The sequence below is a fragment of the Fusarium tjaetaba genome, assembly GCF_013396195.1.
Source record: "Fusarium tjaetaba strain NRRL 66243 chromosome Unknown NRRL66243_c0000167, whole genome shotgun sequence".
Taxonomy (NCBI): domain Eukaryota; kingdom Fungi; phylum Ascomycota; class Sordariomycetes; order Hypocreales; family Nectriaceae; genus Fusarium; species Fusarium tjaetaba.
Genome location: NW_023501363.1, coordinates 1 through 14,445, shown reverse-complemented (window position 1 = coordinate 14,445; position 14,445 = coordinate 1). Strand labels below are relative to the sequence as shown.

General features: G+C 45.6%; 7 protein-coding genes across 7 annotated transcripts; 2 read left to right on the top strand and 5 right to left on the bottom strand.

Annotated features, from left to right (window-relative positions):
• Positions 1-896: 896 nt before the first annotated feature.
• On the bottom strand, positions 897-1,802 carry FTJAE_8095 (peroxisomal short-chain alcohol dehydrogenase; the record flags this gene model as incomplete). Its single annotated transcript, XM_037354876.1, has 1 exon — positions 897-1,802. One exon carries the CDS (start codon positions 1,800-1,802, stop codon positions 897-899), a length of 906 nt encoding a protein of 301 aa, XP_037204834.1.
• A 339-nt stretch (positions 1,803-2,141) lies between these two features.
• FTJAE_8094 (scytalone dehydratase) lies at positions 2,142-2,749 on the top strand (the record flags this gene model as incomplete). Its single annotated transcript, XM_037354875.1, has 2 exons — positions 2,142-2,240; positions 2,318-2,749. The coding sequence occupies 2 exons, from the start codon at positions 2,142-2,144 to the stop codon at positions 2,747-2,749; spliced, it is 531 nt and encodes a 176-aa protein (XP_037204833.1).
• Positions 2,750-3,142: 393 nt separating this feature from the next.
• FTJAE_8093 (integral membrane protein PTH11) lies at positions 3,143-5,750 on the bottom strand (the record flags this gene model as incomplete). The annotated part of the gene is made up of 10 exons (XM_037354874.1): positions 3,143-3,689; positions 3,964-4,255; positions 4,307-4,374; positions 4,427-4,705; positions 4,756-4,865; positions 4,907-4,974; positions 5,028-5,067; positions 5,128-5,309; positions 5,363-5,495; positions 5,547-5,750. The coding sequence occupies 10 exons, from the start codon at positions 5,748-5,750 to the stop codon at positions 3,143-3,145; spliced, it is 1,923 nt and encodes a 640-aa protein (XP_037204832.1).
• A 1,017-nt stretch (positions 5,751-6,767) lies between these two features.
• On the bottom strand, positions 6,768-8,147 carry FTJAE_8092 (uncharacterized protein; the record flags this gene model as incomplete). Its single annotated transcript, XM_037354873.1, has 2 exons — positions 6,768-7,370; positions 7,419-8,147. 2 exons carry the CDS (start codon positions 8,145-8,147, stop codon positions 6,768-6,770), a joined length of 1,332 nt encoding a protein of 443 aa, XP_037204831.1.
• Positions 8,148-8,995: 848 nt separating this feature from the next.
• Positions 8,996-10,229, top strand: FTJAE_8091 (alkaline protease (oryzin); the record flags this gene model as incomplete). Its single annotated transcript, XM_037354872.1, has 2 exons — positions 8,996-9,289; positions 9,339-10,229. 2 exons carry the CDS (start codon positions 8,996-8,998, stop codon positions 10,227-10,229), a joined length of 1,185 nt encoding a protein of 394 aa, XP_037204830.1.
• Positions 10,230-10,334: 105 nt separating this feature from the next.
• Positions 10,335-11,272, bottom strand: FTJAE_8090 (s-adenosyl-L-methionine-dependent methyltransferase; the record flags this gene model as incomplete). The annotated part of the gene is made up of 2 exons (XM_037354871.1): positions 10,335-10,631; positions 10,697-11,272. 2 exons carry the CDS (start codon positions 11,270-11,272, stop codon positions 10,335-10,337), a joined length of 873 nt encoding a protein of 290 aa, XP_037204829.1.
• Positions 11,273-12,642: 1,370 nt separating this feature from the next.
• Positions 12,643-13,490, bottom strand: FTJAE_8089 (endo alpha polygalactosaminidase precursor; the record flags this gene model as incomplete). The annotated part of the gene is made up of 2 exons (XM_037354869.1): positions 12,643-12,990; positions 13,035-13,490. 2 exons carry the CDS (start codon positions 13,488-13,490, stop codon positions 12,643-12,645), a joined length of 804 nt encoding a protein of 267 aa, XP_037204828.1.
• Between the last annotated feature and the right edge of the window lie 955 nt (positions 13,491-14,445).

The following is a 14,445-nucleotide window of genomic DNA, read 5'->3' as shown; positions in this document are numbered from 1 at the left end:
AACCTAATATAGATTAGTTTACTTATTTAAAAACCTTAACTATTATAAAGATCTTAATAGTAATATAGTATATTTATAGTATCTTTAACTTTATATTTAAAGGCAGGTAGACTTAATCTTTATATCTATATAATAAAGGCTATAATAGCTTTTTCTTTTACTTTTATTAATAGCTTTAACTACTTTCTATAGTTATTAAGAAAGTTTTTAATACTAAGGCTATTTATAGCTTTAAGTTTCTTTATAATATAAGTAATAGATACCCTTTTAAAGCTAGGAAAATATTCCTTAGCTTAATAAAAGCTTAAAAGTAAAGTAAGATTATAAAAGTAGCCCTTTTAATACTATAAGTATAAGGAAATAATAGCTTAAGTAGCCTTAAGATTTATAGCTAAGTATATAATATAAGAAAATAAAATTAATAGTATATTTATTAATTAATATCTTTAGATTATTAATTTTAGCTATAAAAATACTAAAATTTATAATAGCTAGCTATATAGGGCTATCTTAGGGTTTTATATATGTTTTAGGGTTTTATGCCTAACTAAGCTTACTTAGTTAGCCCCCCCCCCCCGGCTTGAGCTAACAGGTACTAGGATAACACATAGCTTCGGCCGCGCTCCCTATAACGCCACAATAGATCCTAAAGATAAAAAAGTAGAGTTAATCTAGAACCAAGATCGCGCCGGACAACTGGTCTTTTAGGTTCTTATAGTATACCTCTATCTACAGTACTGGTAAACTTCCTTAAAACATTTTAACAAGACATCTTAGTAATATAATTAGTTAATAGATATAATAGGAAGTTTATAAAAGCAATTTTTAGATATATAGTATTGAGTATAGTAGCGATAATGCTCCAAGTAAAATGCATTAAAATATCTAACTTGTTATTATATCTTTACTGCCCTGTTAGCCTCATTAGCCTCCTTGGACTGTTCACCGACATCACGTGTGCAATCCACAAACTTCCCTCGGAGAGCTGAACCTTTCCCCGAGCTAAGCCACACACAAGTCCATGCTGGCAAAGCGGCCTCGAAGTGAGGCCTTTTGGCGCCTATCTTATCCATCTGCTCAATGACGTAAGGCGCTTCTCGTTTTGTCTTTTCCGGAAACGCCGTCTCGTGGAGATTGGTCTCTATCTCACCCGGATGAATGCTGAAGACGGCTATGTTGTTGTCCACTCCCTTCTCGATCTTCTGTACCTGGTCTAGTTCGACCTGTAGAGTTCCTGCGAATCTTGAAATAGATGTCTTGGCACAGTTGTATGCCGTAGTCCAGGGGAGGTCTGCGTTAGCAGCACGTGACGAAGTGTAGATTATGGCGGCTCGGTTCCTCTCGCGCATTTCTGGAAGGACGAGTCGGGTGAGTTCGACGGGGGCCCGGACGTTCAGCTCCATGATGTCCCACCACTCAGTTGCATTCGTCAAGTGGAAGGGCTGGAAGATGTTGCTGCCAGCATTGCACACCAAGACGTCGACAGGGCCGAGCTGTTCACGGAATTCGCGTACGAGGCGTTCTTGATCTTCCAGTCTAAGCACATCGGCCACTATGCCTACGACCTTGCTGCTGAGGTCTAAGCTCACAATTTCGGCTTTTGTTTCCTCGACTTGGCTGCTTGTTCGTGCCGTGACGCAAACATTAGCCCCAGCCCGCGCCATTGCGATGGCGATCTCCCGCCCGATACCCCTGCCAGAACCCGTTATCAGGGCATTCTTGCCTGTTAGCGAGCCCGTGAGTCGATCTGGGTCGATCTCGGGATAAATACCAGTGCGGATGGTATATGGTGACTGCGTCATCTCGTACGAAAATGGGATTAATTATTAATGAGATAAACTGAAGTTCTTCGATTGCTAGTCGAAGATTTAGATGATATATGGATTAGCTTCGACATTACACTAACGGGCTCATTGGGAACTAATTCGGATGACACTTGCCGGTTGGATTTCCCGAGTGGACTTCCCGAGCGGGTTTTCCGGGGACCGTTATCTACCGACTCCACATCGGGAGTCCCGGCCAGAAGTGAGTGATGCGGGGGAACTCTTGTTAGTGGATAAATACCATCTGATATCATCCATCAACAGGACATTGCTAGCTCCAGTATATCGAGACATCACCGGAACAGCCGCTTCTTGAAAATGACGTTCGAAATTTACATTCCAGATAATCTGACCTTCCAGGACTACATTGCTGTTGTTCAGACAGCAAGAATCTGGGCAGATGGTTATGATAGAAAGGTATGAGCATAGTTTCTATTTCATCTTATAGAAATGAGAGAACAATTAATCCTAACTCCTTTTTCCTCTCATTCTAGAGTGAAGAGCGCCTCCTTGCCGCTTTAGCACCAGAGGTTTCTGTGGACTACACCTTGATAGTGCCAGCATGGGGGATAAAGCATTACAAGGCTGCCGAGTTCGCGACACTTTGGCTCTCAGAGGAGCACCTTGGCCTTAAGCCATTGGTGACGCAACACCTCCTAGCCCAGCCATATTTCAAGAAGGTCGCCACCGATGAGATTGTGGTGGAGTGGCAACAGCTGGCGAGTCACGGGCGACTACAAGACGATGGTGACGCCGCGAGAGATGCGTCTGCTTCAAGGATCAACGAGACCAGTGATGGGAGGAGTCATATGCAGCATCAATTTGTCAAAGTTGGTGGTCTCTGGAAGATCGCGACAATCACACCATCTCTGCTTTATCAGACCGGGGACTTTATGCGTATCAGAAGACCGGTGGGGAAGCCATGACATAAACAACCCCTGCACGATAGCTGAGGTGGCATTGATAGATTTGAACATAGAAAGTGGCGTTTGCTTGAGGGCGCTCCAACCTACTGTTTCACAACCATGTCTTGGGTGATCCGCTCATGGCGTTACTCCCTGCGTATCCCGTGTATCGGATATTCATTCACTTCCGCTGTCACTGCAGGGCTCAAACTGTACCAACTACTTCTAGCATTCATAGACACGTTCCGAGTCTAGTTAAACGAAGATCAACAACAGACCGAGAGCAGGAAGAAATGGACGTAGATAAGTCCCATGACATTCTCAAGAGATTATTTACTGCTTAACACTAAGTCCGTAGGTGAATACTGCAGCTATCACCCACCAGGTATGCCTATGGGCACCAGACTGATGGCCCTAAATATCGCGCATCTGCTTCCGGCGAACATCTGACTCCTCCAGAGCAGACTCAACATGGCTGTTCATCTGACTAGCAACCGACTTCAGGAAGCATGCAGCTACTGCATTCGCCGCCACTACGACCGAGATAGCGATCCATACAAACCTCCATGAGTACGTATTGGCATGGTCGTTGGCTGCGAGGACTTCGGGGATCAGTGAAGCTGGCAGACCAGATACATTTGATAGGGCAGTTGGGTTTCCGTTGCTGATGGCGCTCAGCACTTCTGGAAGTAGGCTCGAGTGCCCCGCGGCCGCAAGAACTGAGCCAACAGCTTTTGGCAATGCGGTGCCCATCTTGTTGTGATAGATAGATGTGAAGATCGTGATGCCTATGGCGCCGCCGAGGGCTCGACCGGATACGCTGAGGGCTCCTGCGGTACCGAGCAGGTAAGAAGGGACAGAAAGGGACAGTGCAACGACGGGATGTCCGAGCTGGACACACGAGACCTTGCACCCAACTCCAGGATTTCCAAGACGAGGCTGAACCACCAGAGGAGATCTTCTGGTTTTGCGGGGTAGTGCAGGACTACGGATAGACGGCACGGGCATTACCCCAGACGAATAACGCGGGGGTAAGCGTTAGCGCTAGAACAGTGAGACATCGATCTTATCGCTACTTTGCTAAGTCCAATTAGTACAACGAAGACTGCATCTCGGGTTTTCCGCTGAACCTGGGATATCCTAGGTTACTCGGACGATCCGACACATTAAAACATAACTGCTCATATAACTAAGCTAGCCTCTATGCTAGACTACTTCTGGTTTCGTTGGTGAACCTTGTCATCTCAACTAATTCCGCTGTGCTAGATGAGCCGTCGACCTTGCGCCCCTGTTCAGACCTCACCCTATACATGGCGTTGTCAGCTAGACCTGGCGTATTGCTCGGCACTCTTATTGGCCTCCGTGCTGTAGATGAGTTGTATTGGTTGCTTCTTGGTGTAGCGTCGACTGAGCTTTGCAGTCTTGGAAAGGTCTTGAGCATCAGGACTCGAAGATTTGGCATGCAAGCGCACCAAATACCGACGTTCAGTTCAATGACTGACCAGTAGCATGTATCGTAGCTATCCCCTGTGGCTTGGATTAGAACATGTAGGGTAGGGAGAGTGATGCATTGCTTACATGTAGGGTTAGAAGAATTGCCAAATGCTACTAGATAACGTAGTCTGAGGATGCTGACAACCGTCACGCTAGAAGAGTCAGTGACCGGATCTTGTATAGAAGGGAGGGGCTTCTGCTTACAAAGTGCCCACGCCGAACATTGAGGCGACTGCAAGTTTCCTCTTCCATTTCATCTGCAGATGAATCAATTGAGAGATCGGGATCCCAAGCATCCAGAAGTCTAGGATTATTCCAACAGCAGCAATTGCCCATGCTAGTCCGTTGATCCCTATGCAATGGCCCTTATGTAGTTGGTCCCAACCCTTCCAATAGAAGCTGATTGGCTGGCATTGGAAGAGTGCTAGCAGATCAAAGATAACCATGCACAGGACTGCCGTGCCAACAGTTCCCCATATCAGCCTTTGTAAGGTTAGTGAGTTTTGTGCTTGAGGCTATTGGGTAGACGATACCTTCGAATTATAACTCCGGGGAATATGCGGAGGTAGAAGAGAAGAACGCAGATTTTAGTTGCGAAAACGTCCGTCGCGTAAAGCGTTTGGCCAGCGTAGAGGAACTTAGGCTGTTAGTGACCGTTCTGGAGTGAGACATTGGGATACGAACGCATAGATATGATGTGATTGTTTCTGGACCAAACCTCCAAGCATCTCTTCCCAGACCATTCCCAGAGACTGACAGTGTTATAAGTATTATAGTCATGAGTTGAAAACGGGATAATACTTACGGCCATGCAAACAGACAATCGAGTTGCCTAAATTGACCAGCTAATAACAAAACAAATAAGGCCGTGCAATTGTAAGACAGCAAGGCCAGAGATGACTTACAAAAGCGCCCGTGATAACATAATCGTCGAGCTGGAGTCCAGGCCCATATCGTATCTTCTCAATGAACCGAAGACCAACTGTAATCCCAGTAATGACAATTAACGTGATAGTGAGAATATTGAATTGTTCGTGCTTGTCGCGTATGGGGAAGTCACATGCCACCGAGGTCAAATTTATCGCGGCTGCAAAACTCAAATTAGTACGTAAAAATGACACATCAATATTCATTCCTTACCGAGACCTTCTCTGGGAAGGCAATGACTCTCCACGCATGGTAGTAAGTCGCTTTTCAGCTTTGGATCGTTGCAGACACATGTTGCGTTTGTGCCGTAAGAAGATGCTGTGACGAAATTCAGAACACAGCTCTCCTGGGATTACCTGTCAGCGTCTCAGAGTTGGGGTCAGGTTGATGTACGTACCGCGCAGCTGGGAAGCTCAGCCAGGAAGTTGGAAAGATCGCTGCAAAGAACCTGGCTCATGAACCAAGTCCATGTCATCAGCAAAAGCAACGGATGCATGGTCCAGACGCTGTACCGCGATGGCATGCAGCAGACAGGGTCAAAATCTGGAGAAGGGTTCTTCAAGACAGCATATTCATCGTACATTTCACGTGCTTCAGGCATTCGAGACTTGACAATCTATTTAACTACCTACTCTGTTTGTAATAAACCGAGTCAGCGGAGCCGGCTCCTTTCCTCCGTGAGCAGCCACCACAAATTTCTCGTTACCAATACGCTAGCAACAGCGACATCTCGGGTTGACGCCACTAACCCCACAATCTAGGGGGATCGACACAAGTTATGGAGTCTGGAGCAGCCTCTTGCTGACGGAAATAAACAACCTTCCCATTTGAGGAATTAGACTCCAATAGTCGCGAAGATCATGTTTGACATTTTCGAGAGTTGGCTGGCCGTTTGTCGTCAGAGCTTTGTTTTGCCACGCAAGTCAATTCTTGGTGTTATCATTACATAACATTTGCGATCCATGATACTCGATTCTTGCTACCTTCTCTGTTAGACGATTGAATGAAGCTGCTCCATGCCGGGTTGCCGTTAATACGGGTCAGAGAGAAACAGAAAGTTTCACACTATTATCCAGCAAATGTAAGTCTGCAAAGAATCCTGGCATTGAGCACGCGACCCAACCTGCCAGTTCATGCAGTAAGCCCTTTCTTACAGGGTTCCGTTTAGCCGCAGCCCGGTTCGCTGGCCTATCCGATTCCGAAGCAATGGCACCCTATCACACATTTATTGCTAGTCACTGTGATCTGCTCACTCGCATCAATTGTGATCAACCTTAAGCTCCTCTATTTAAGCCAGTTTCTCTGTGACTACCGACCTACCCGGACGGAGCGAATGTGATTGACCAACAGTTTCTGTTCCCCCACAAGTTCAATCATCAGCATGTGGGAAGACCCAAGCATCATGGACATACCGAGCAGTCTTGTTAATAAACATTTCGTGATTGAAGGGGTTGGCTTATGATACCAGCACTGTCTGTAAGGGGCCAGGCAGGGGGTTCATATGATATCAATAGTGAATTAAATGTGACAGTCTATCTACCCCCATATCGTATGAATGCAAGACAAAAAGAAATCGCCTCTATAGAAAAAATGTAATGCAAAAGGAATCGCTACCATGCTAATTCATCTGTCTCCGTTCGTACCAAATTCTCTGATCACGCTCCAACTTGATCTCCAGAATCTTCGCATATGATATATCCGCGATAGAAATGCCCTGTATGATATCATTGGTCAAAAGCTCCAGGTAATGCTCCGCAAGTAATCTCTGATGTTTCACCTCCTCCGCATCAATATCATCTTGATACCGCCTGATCCGCGCTGATATCTTCTTCATGATACCCTCCTTTGTATCTTTCTTATCCTCGAGGATGCAGAATTCCCGTCGTCGTGCTCGGAGTTCGTCTTCAGCTTGTTTCTCCACTTCGATAGCTTGTTCGCTTAGTTCTCGTAGGCTTTGGCTGTGTTGTTCCAAGGCAGCTTGTGTATCGCGTGAGAAGGACTGAGCGAGATTTTGGAACTGTTGGAGTTCGTTCTGTTTTGTATCTGCTTGCAGGACGGCGTCTCTCCACTCTTGTATTGCAGCTTCGTGAGACTCTGATGCTTCCGATCGCAAGGCGTCTATCACTTTCAAGTCTTCTCTTTCGATGTGTAGATGATCCTCGTATTCTTTGAGATTGTTGCGGGCTTCTTCAATACGACGAGCTGAAGCTACTATGGCTTGCTGGATAATGGTTAGTTGTTCTGGAGGGAACAGGATCGGATAACTCACTTCAAGTGTTTGTATGTTTTTTCCGCTTAGGTTCCTGTTCGTCTCTGTGTTTGTTTCCTCCCCTGTATCGCCGTTGGGATTGCTGTCATCCACATCCATCTCCATGTCATGGTCCAGCTCCGGCTCAGGCTCAGCTTCGGGTTCAGGCTCAAGCTCAGGCTCAAATTCAGACTCAGGGACGGCCTCAGATTGGGCCTCAGGCTGAGCCACGATGTCATCAGTCGGCGATCTGATTTCGGGCAAGCGCTTCTTCTGGCGCGACTGCGTGTCTGAGCGTGGAGGTCGCGGAAGTATCACTTCGTCGTTTGAGTGTTGCCTCTTCCTCGTTCGAGAAGACGGTCTGCTGCCATTAATCCCATTATGAGTAGATCTCCTCCTGTTCGCTCTCTTATCATGGGTATATGTTACCCATTCCAGGGCATTAGAAGACTGCGTTGACGTCAAAACCCAGTCCCCCTTCTGACCCATTAGCCAGTCAGTCAGCTCTGACAGGGTAACATGGTGCTCATCATCGCACGCAAACTCAACAGCCGTAACAAGCGGTGCCAATATGTGTTTATCTAGTGTTTCGGGTATCCGGCCAGGGAGAAAGTCCCAAGGCCACTGGCCACATGCCCTGTGTATCTGACGCAGCTGTTTGCAGACTGCCCGGGAGCTGCGATTATAAGGCTCAGGAATAGGTGTTTTTTCAGATGTCGAAGGGCCGTGCGATGCCCTTGGGCTGGCCATGTTGAAACCTGACCGCCGACGAGCCTGACCTGCGTGGCGTGGGCGGGGTGGAAAAATGTCATGTCTCGCTTTATCTTATCTTATCTGAGGTCGGCATATCTTAGTTCCGGCCTGACCCCTCAGTGGGCCCCTAAGCTTCTTAATGTCTAGCTTCCCGCTTCTGTCTTCCTCCCCAAGATCTAGGGTAGATGCGCTTGATAGTTAATTAAGAGGAAGTCACGCAGGATAAGGATGATAGAGGGCCGCAGCATGTTCTATATAGCCTTAAAAAAACGTAGCCGGAGCCGATGTTTTAGTTTCAGGGCTTAGTTACCTGCATTTACAGCTTGATCATATAGGCAGCAGTTAACTCTATCCTCACATTACCTATCATTGACCTGCGCATGTACGACGCGTCAGATGCTTCTCTACCCCACAATCACCAAATGCCTTGAGATAATTGCAAGTTTCTTGAAAAAGGCATACAGATTCAAGCAAACTTTTTCTAGACTTATCTCGTATAATAAAACATGGATTAATGGGAAGCGCGTGTTCGGAATGATACAAAGTCATATTCAAAGCACGAATTGACTGGGTAGGCCAAAGGACTCCGCGCCAAATGCCGTAGGTACAGGGATGCTAGTGTCGAAATGGAAGGTAAGAAGCTGAACTCCGTCCTTGGCAGTGATTGCAACAGTGATATCTACCAGGGTTAGATCGGACATATGGACTATGATGGCAGTTAGGAGTGACGACCTGTATTCCTGAATGTATCCAGGCGCCGATCCGTGGTTCAATTGTGTTATAAAAAGGAATAAACTACCGCCATTAGATCCGTAGTGCTGTACCGTCTTTCTCTAGTCGCCAAAATGTTGTATACGACAGTGGTCTCACTTGGCCTTGCGACCATCGCCCTTGCTCTCCCTACAGACAAGGATAGCAAGGGTCTTGAGGCCAACAAGTTCATCATCGCGCTCAAGCCAACTGCCAAGGTAGACCTTGATCTGCACGCTCGATGGGTATCGGATGTGCACGGACAAGCCCTTGCTCGTCGCGGCGTCGAAGCTGGTGGGATTGACAAAACCTTCAGCTTTCCTGGTTTCAAGGGATACTCTGGCTCTTTTGATGAGGATACAATTGAGATTATTAAGGCCAACTCTAGTGTAAGCAAACGAATATCTCAGATGAATGCGCTGAATTAACTTGGAATAGGTCTTGCATGTTGAACCTGAACAGACCTTCACGATCGCTTCGCCAGTCACACAGCAATCTCCTCCCTGGGGTCTATCCGCAATTTCCAACGCCAATCCCCCATCTTCAAAGGCCTCGTACACTTACGATTCGACAGCCGGTGCAGGAACTTTCGTCTATGTTCTAGACAGCGGCATCTTCCTTGAGCATGAGGAATTTCAAGGCCGCGCTGTTTTCGGTGCAGATACCTCAGGCATTTCCAGCAAGAAGCAGCACGGCACGCTTGTCGCTGCCGTCGTCAACGGTGCCACATACGGAGTAGCCAAAAAGGCCACTGTTGTAGATGTACAAGTTTTGGGCGATGACAGCGGTTCTTCTAGCGGTGTTCTGTCGGGTCTTAGCTGGACGGTCAACGATGTAGTGTCAAAGAACCGCGCTGGCAAGGCTGCGATCAACATGAGTTTGTCAGGAGGTAATTCGATTATCTTCAACGAGGCGGTGCAGAAAGCGATTGACGCCGGAATTCCTGTCGTCGCAGCTGCCGGTAATGCCAATGAAGATGCTTCAAAAAGCAGTCCCGGGAACCAACCTAACGTTATCACCGTCGCAGCCAGCAACAAAGACTATCAGCGATGGGCGTGGTCCAACTGGGGTTCAGCGTGTGATATCTTTGCTCCAGGTCAAGATATCACATCGGCTTGGCCCACGTCTGCTTCGGCAACCTACATCGCAAGCGGCACGTCAGAGGCTTCTCCGCATGTTGCAGGCGTTGTTGCCTACCTTTTGGCGCTGGAAGGTTCGCGAACGCCGGCTCAAATTTGGTCGCGACTTAAGGAGCTGGCGATCAAGGATAAGATCACGGATGTCAAAGGGGTTCCAAACCTATTGGTGTACAACGGCATTGGCAAATAATTCACCTCTTGCATTTGCTAACGGACGGATTTCTATGGTATAACTACCTCAAATGTGTGGCAATTAGTCAGATACTGTGGTACAATGTTTACATCTATCATTTCTCTACTTCTTGCGCAGGACAGCAAGTAAATGATCTGCACATCCTAGGTATTCTTCTTTCTCAGAGTAATCCATAAACAGTAAATCTGCCCACGCCTCTATAACTTCACCATCAGCATCAATAAGCTTGGCATCAAGTCCACCACCAAGAATCCCTTCTGTAGCGCGCAGACTGATAAACTCAGCTACATCAGTGAAGTGATGTTGAAAGAATTCGCGTATGCTGCCACTGTCCGTATGGAAGGATTGTACTTCTGCCTCGAGGTTCTCGTTCAATCTTTCATAACGGCCGCTCGCTAGCTATTCATAAAGGGCGACTGTTAGTGCTGGTCTCAGATATCGCTGACATAATCGATAACACGTACATAGGCAGCATAAAAGTCTTTCTGTCTTACAAGCCTCGCAGGGTCGCGCATTGCCAAGTCCCTAAGGTGAGCTTCCTTACTGACGAAGGCGCAAAAGACAAGACCTCCTTGAGGTTTTGCGAGTCTGAGAGCGGTCTCGACCGCCTGCTTTCGCTCACTCTCCTCCAGAAGGTGATACAGAGGCCCCAGCAGAAGAACGGCGTCATATGAGTCGTTAGCCAATGGAATCGTCTCCAAAGCGTCGCCTACACTGATACTCGCAAGAAGCGCTGGGTTCTCAACGCTTGCACTGCGCTGATCCTGCTCGAGTTCTGCAAGATGGATCAGGTCGGGACTCAAATCGATGAGATCGACATGATGGCCCTGGTCAGCAAGGGCAAAGGCTATCTTTCCCGGTCCACCTCCTACGTCTGCGATACGTTTGCGCTCAGTATCAGCAGTCTCGGAGGTATTGAGAGCGTGACGAATAGCGCGCAACGTGAGCTCGCGCTCCATTGGATGGGTTGCTAATCGAGTGTTCTCGTAATCAGCGATTTTACCATAGCGGTTAGCGACGGCCTCGCGAGATGTTGGCATTTTTACAACAGATAAGAGACGTATATTTATGAGCTTCTAATAAACCGCATAGAGGAGAGATTTTATCTCCAGCGCAGGTTCTCGGCTTCTTAAATACCTCATATAGGGTCTCGGTGGGGTTTAGGACTTGCCTAATATAGTTTGGTAAGTTATTATTTGACCTTGGATTTAATGCCAGGTAGGAAATAAGCTAAATGGGAAGAAAAGAGCTATAGTCACAGGCGCATGATAATGCCAGTATAAGAGAGGTCCTCATCATGCTGGCTGGGATAATGATATGGCCAATCTGAACAATTTGTTCGACAATAAAGGTGAGGTTATAGCGGGGGCCTATGCCGTTGCCTTGGTAGCCTCTGCCATGAATCATAAGGCCACAGGGAGTTTCTTATCAGAGTGTCCTGGAGGTCTGATAAACTTAAGATATAAACAATCTTGTTTAATCTTAGTCTGCATACTATCGCTTTTCTTATTACATGTACTTCACTCCTATTGAAACCAAGCTGTGATGGCTAGGACCGTCAGTAAAGCTTGTCAAAACTAATAATACAATTAACTCACTCCGTAACCCACATAACCGGCAGAGTACTTATGCGCATCACGCTTTCCTTCTAAGACTTGCCGTAGGGGCGAGGATTTCGGAATCGCAGGTCTTCAACGAAAGGCCCAACACAAGAAATGGCTCATCAAAAGTCTTGATTATACTGCTTTAAGTGGATTCCTAGATAAGTGCCACTTTTGACGCCAGTAATGGCTTCGCGTCGTGGGACTTGTGATCTAGGACTTCTGGTGAATCCGGAATTCACTGCAATAGAGCGATGCTGGCTAAGAGAAAAGACTTCACGTTGAACTACTTAGGCATTAAATGTTTTCCCACTAATTAATATGGCCCTTGTCGATCAACTAAATCCCAGGAACATTGAGTTCAAAGTTGCTGGGTTTAGTGTGCTGACATGGAATCTCCAGACCATGATGCTTTTTCCCAGGTCTGATAAGAACGGATAGCATTAAAACGCTTTGTAAATATTAGAGAGGAATCGGCCTCAACAACCATCGACGGCTAGGGGAAACTTTGCTCGTAATACATCACCGGCGAGCGTCGCTATGCACTGCCACCCAAGGCGATCCCTACCCCTTACGAGTCACTACAGCTAGAGGGCCAATAGAATGATAAGCGTTAATTCGTTGACCCGCAATAAAAGATTAATATTAAAGAAAATGATTTAAGAAATAAATTAGCTAAAAAAATAAAACCAAAGTCCTATATGATTCAATCTGGGCTTTAATGAGGAACGCCAACAGCCATATAACCTCCTAGTCAAGTTAGAAACTCTGAATCCCATGTCTCTGCCACCTTTTTAGTGCCGTAACCACTAAATCTTGGATTTCTTAAAATCTCCCCCGTCAGTGCTGAATACAGGGATTCCAGAATCCATGAGCCCCTGCCAGAAGTCGCAACTATTAAGATCTTCCGAGTCCCAACTATTGCCATCGCTGTCATCACTGCCATCGTTGTTATCGCTGTCATCGCTATCATCGCTGCCGCCACTGCTATCGTCGCAAGTCCCGCCGATAAAGAAAGACGCAATATCTTGTAGATCGACCGCGATGGCCCCGATGTCAACACCAATTGACATCTGGTATTTGGCTGCTTCGTCGGCCAGAAACCCGATGTAATTAATTTCGTCGTCTTCGGATAGGCTGAAGCCAGTGTCCTCATCCTAGAAAATATTAGATAATTCTCATAAGTCCAGGGCCAACCTACATAGGCATTCGTATTACGGGGACTGATGGCATTGCAGCCCTTGTCGGACGCCAGCTTGACACGCTTGGCGATTGTTTTTCGAACCCTTTGACTGTTCACATTGATCCATCTCTCACCGTTCGACCAATCCATTCGAGTGCCAATATCCCTCTTGAAGAAACTTTTCCGATCGGGATCACTGGGTTTTACAGTGCCACCACTGAAAGAACAGATGACACGCTTGCCAGCTCGCTGGAGTCTCTTGATCGTAAACTTGTTGTTACTCCATAGATCTAAACCGTAAACGGTAATATCAGGATTCAAGCTATTGACCCCGCCTTTAGGAAACTTGAATGGGCCATCGAGGACGGGTTGCCAATTGTCCCCGGTATCGGGCGTCCAAGGGTCCCACCTTTTAGTAAGGAAAGATGGGAGGGAGAGGGCATTGAGCGTGGCAACCTCAAGGGAGAAAATCATTGCGAGATAGGTAGTCTTTATTATTGAAAGTAGTAGTGATAATGTTTATTAAAGAGTAGGTTTGTGTTTGTTGAAATCTTACTGGAGAGGATATGAGACGATAAGATATTTATAACTAAAATATTTTATATTAAAAATAAGGAAAGTAATATACATTCCAGTAACCTGTGTCAGAGTTTGAAATTGATGATTGCAGCTTTACTTAATATATAACTCATCAGCTAGGAGTTGGATCCTCGAGGTCTAGACCCTGAGATAATTATGAGCTGATGTATTTGCTAACAGATTATGCCATTCTAACGCTAAAATCTAGATTTATATAGCAGGCGCCACTCAGATCATGTTATTATAAGACTAGATAACTATAGGCTAATATACCTGCTAACAGATTATGCCATTCTAACGCTAAAATCTGGATTTATGTAGCAAGCGCTACTTAGATTATATTACTGTACTGAAAGCAAGCAGAACACTACAGAGCTTAAAGAAGAAGAGAAGAAAGTGGGAGCAGCCTATAACAGCACCCCAGTCAATTAATACTATAAAGGAGTATATTTAATAATATTTACTTAGCCCTTACCTACTTATACTAAACCGAAAACGTTTAAACCTGTCCTTATTTTAAGAAGCGAGTTAGTATATTAACTTCCTAAGTATATATTTAATTTACTATTATTAGTAGTTAGTCTAGATATAGAAATTGCTAGCTTAAATAATAATATATATAAAAATTCTAAAGCTCTTAGCTAGTTTATTTAGGCAAGGTAAGTAGCTAATATATTATCTAATATACCTATAATATAGAAATATATATAGTAAATATTTAGAATCTTAAAATACTTAATTTTTTACTTCTTACTATAATTATACCTAGGTTATTACTTTATCCTTTAAATAAAGAAAAAGCTTTAAAGCTAGTTATACTTATTATCCTCTATTACTTAAAAACTTATAT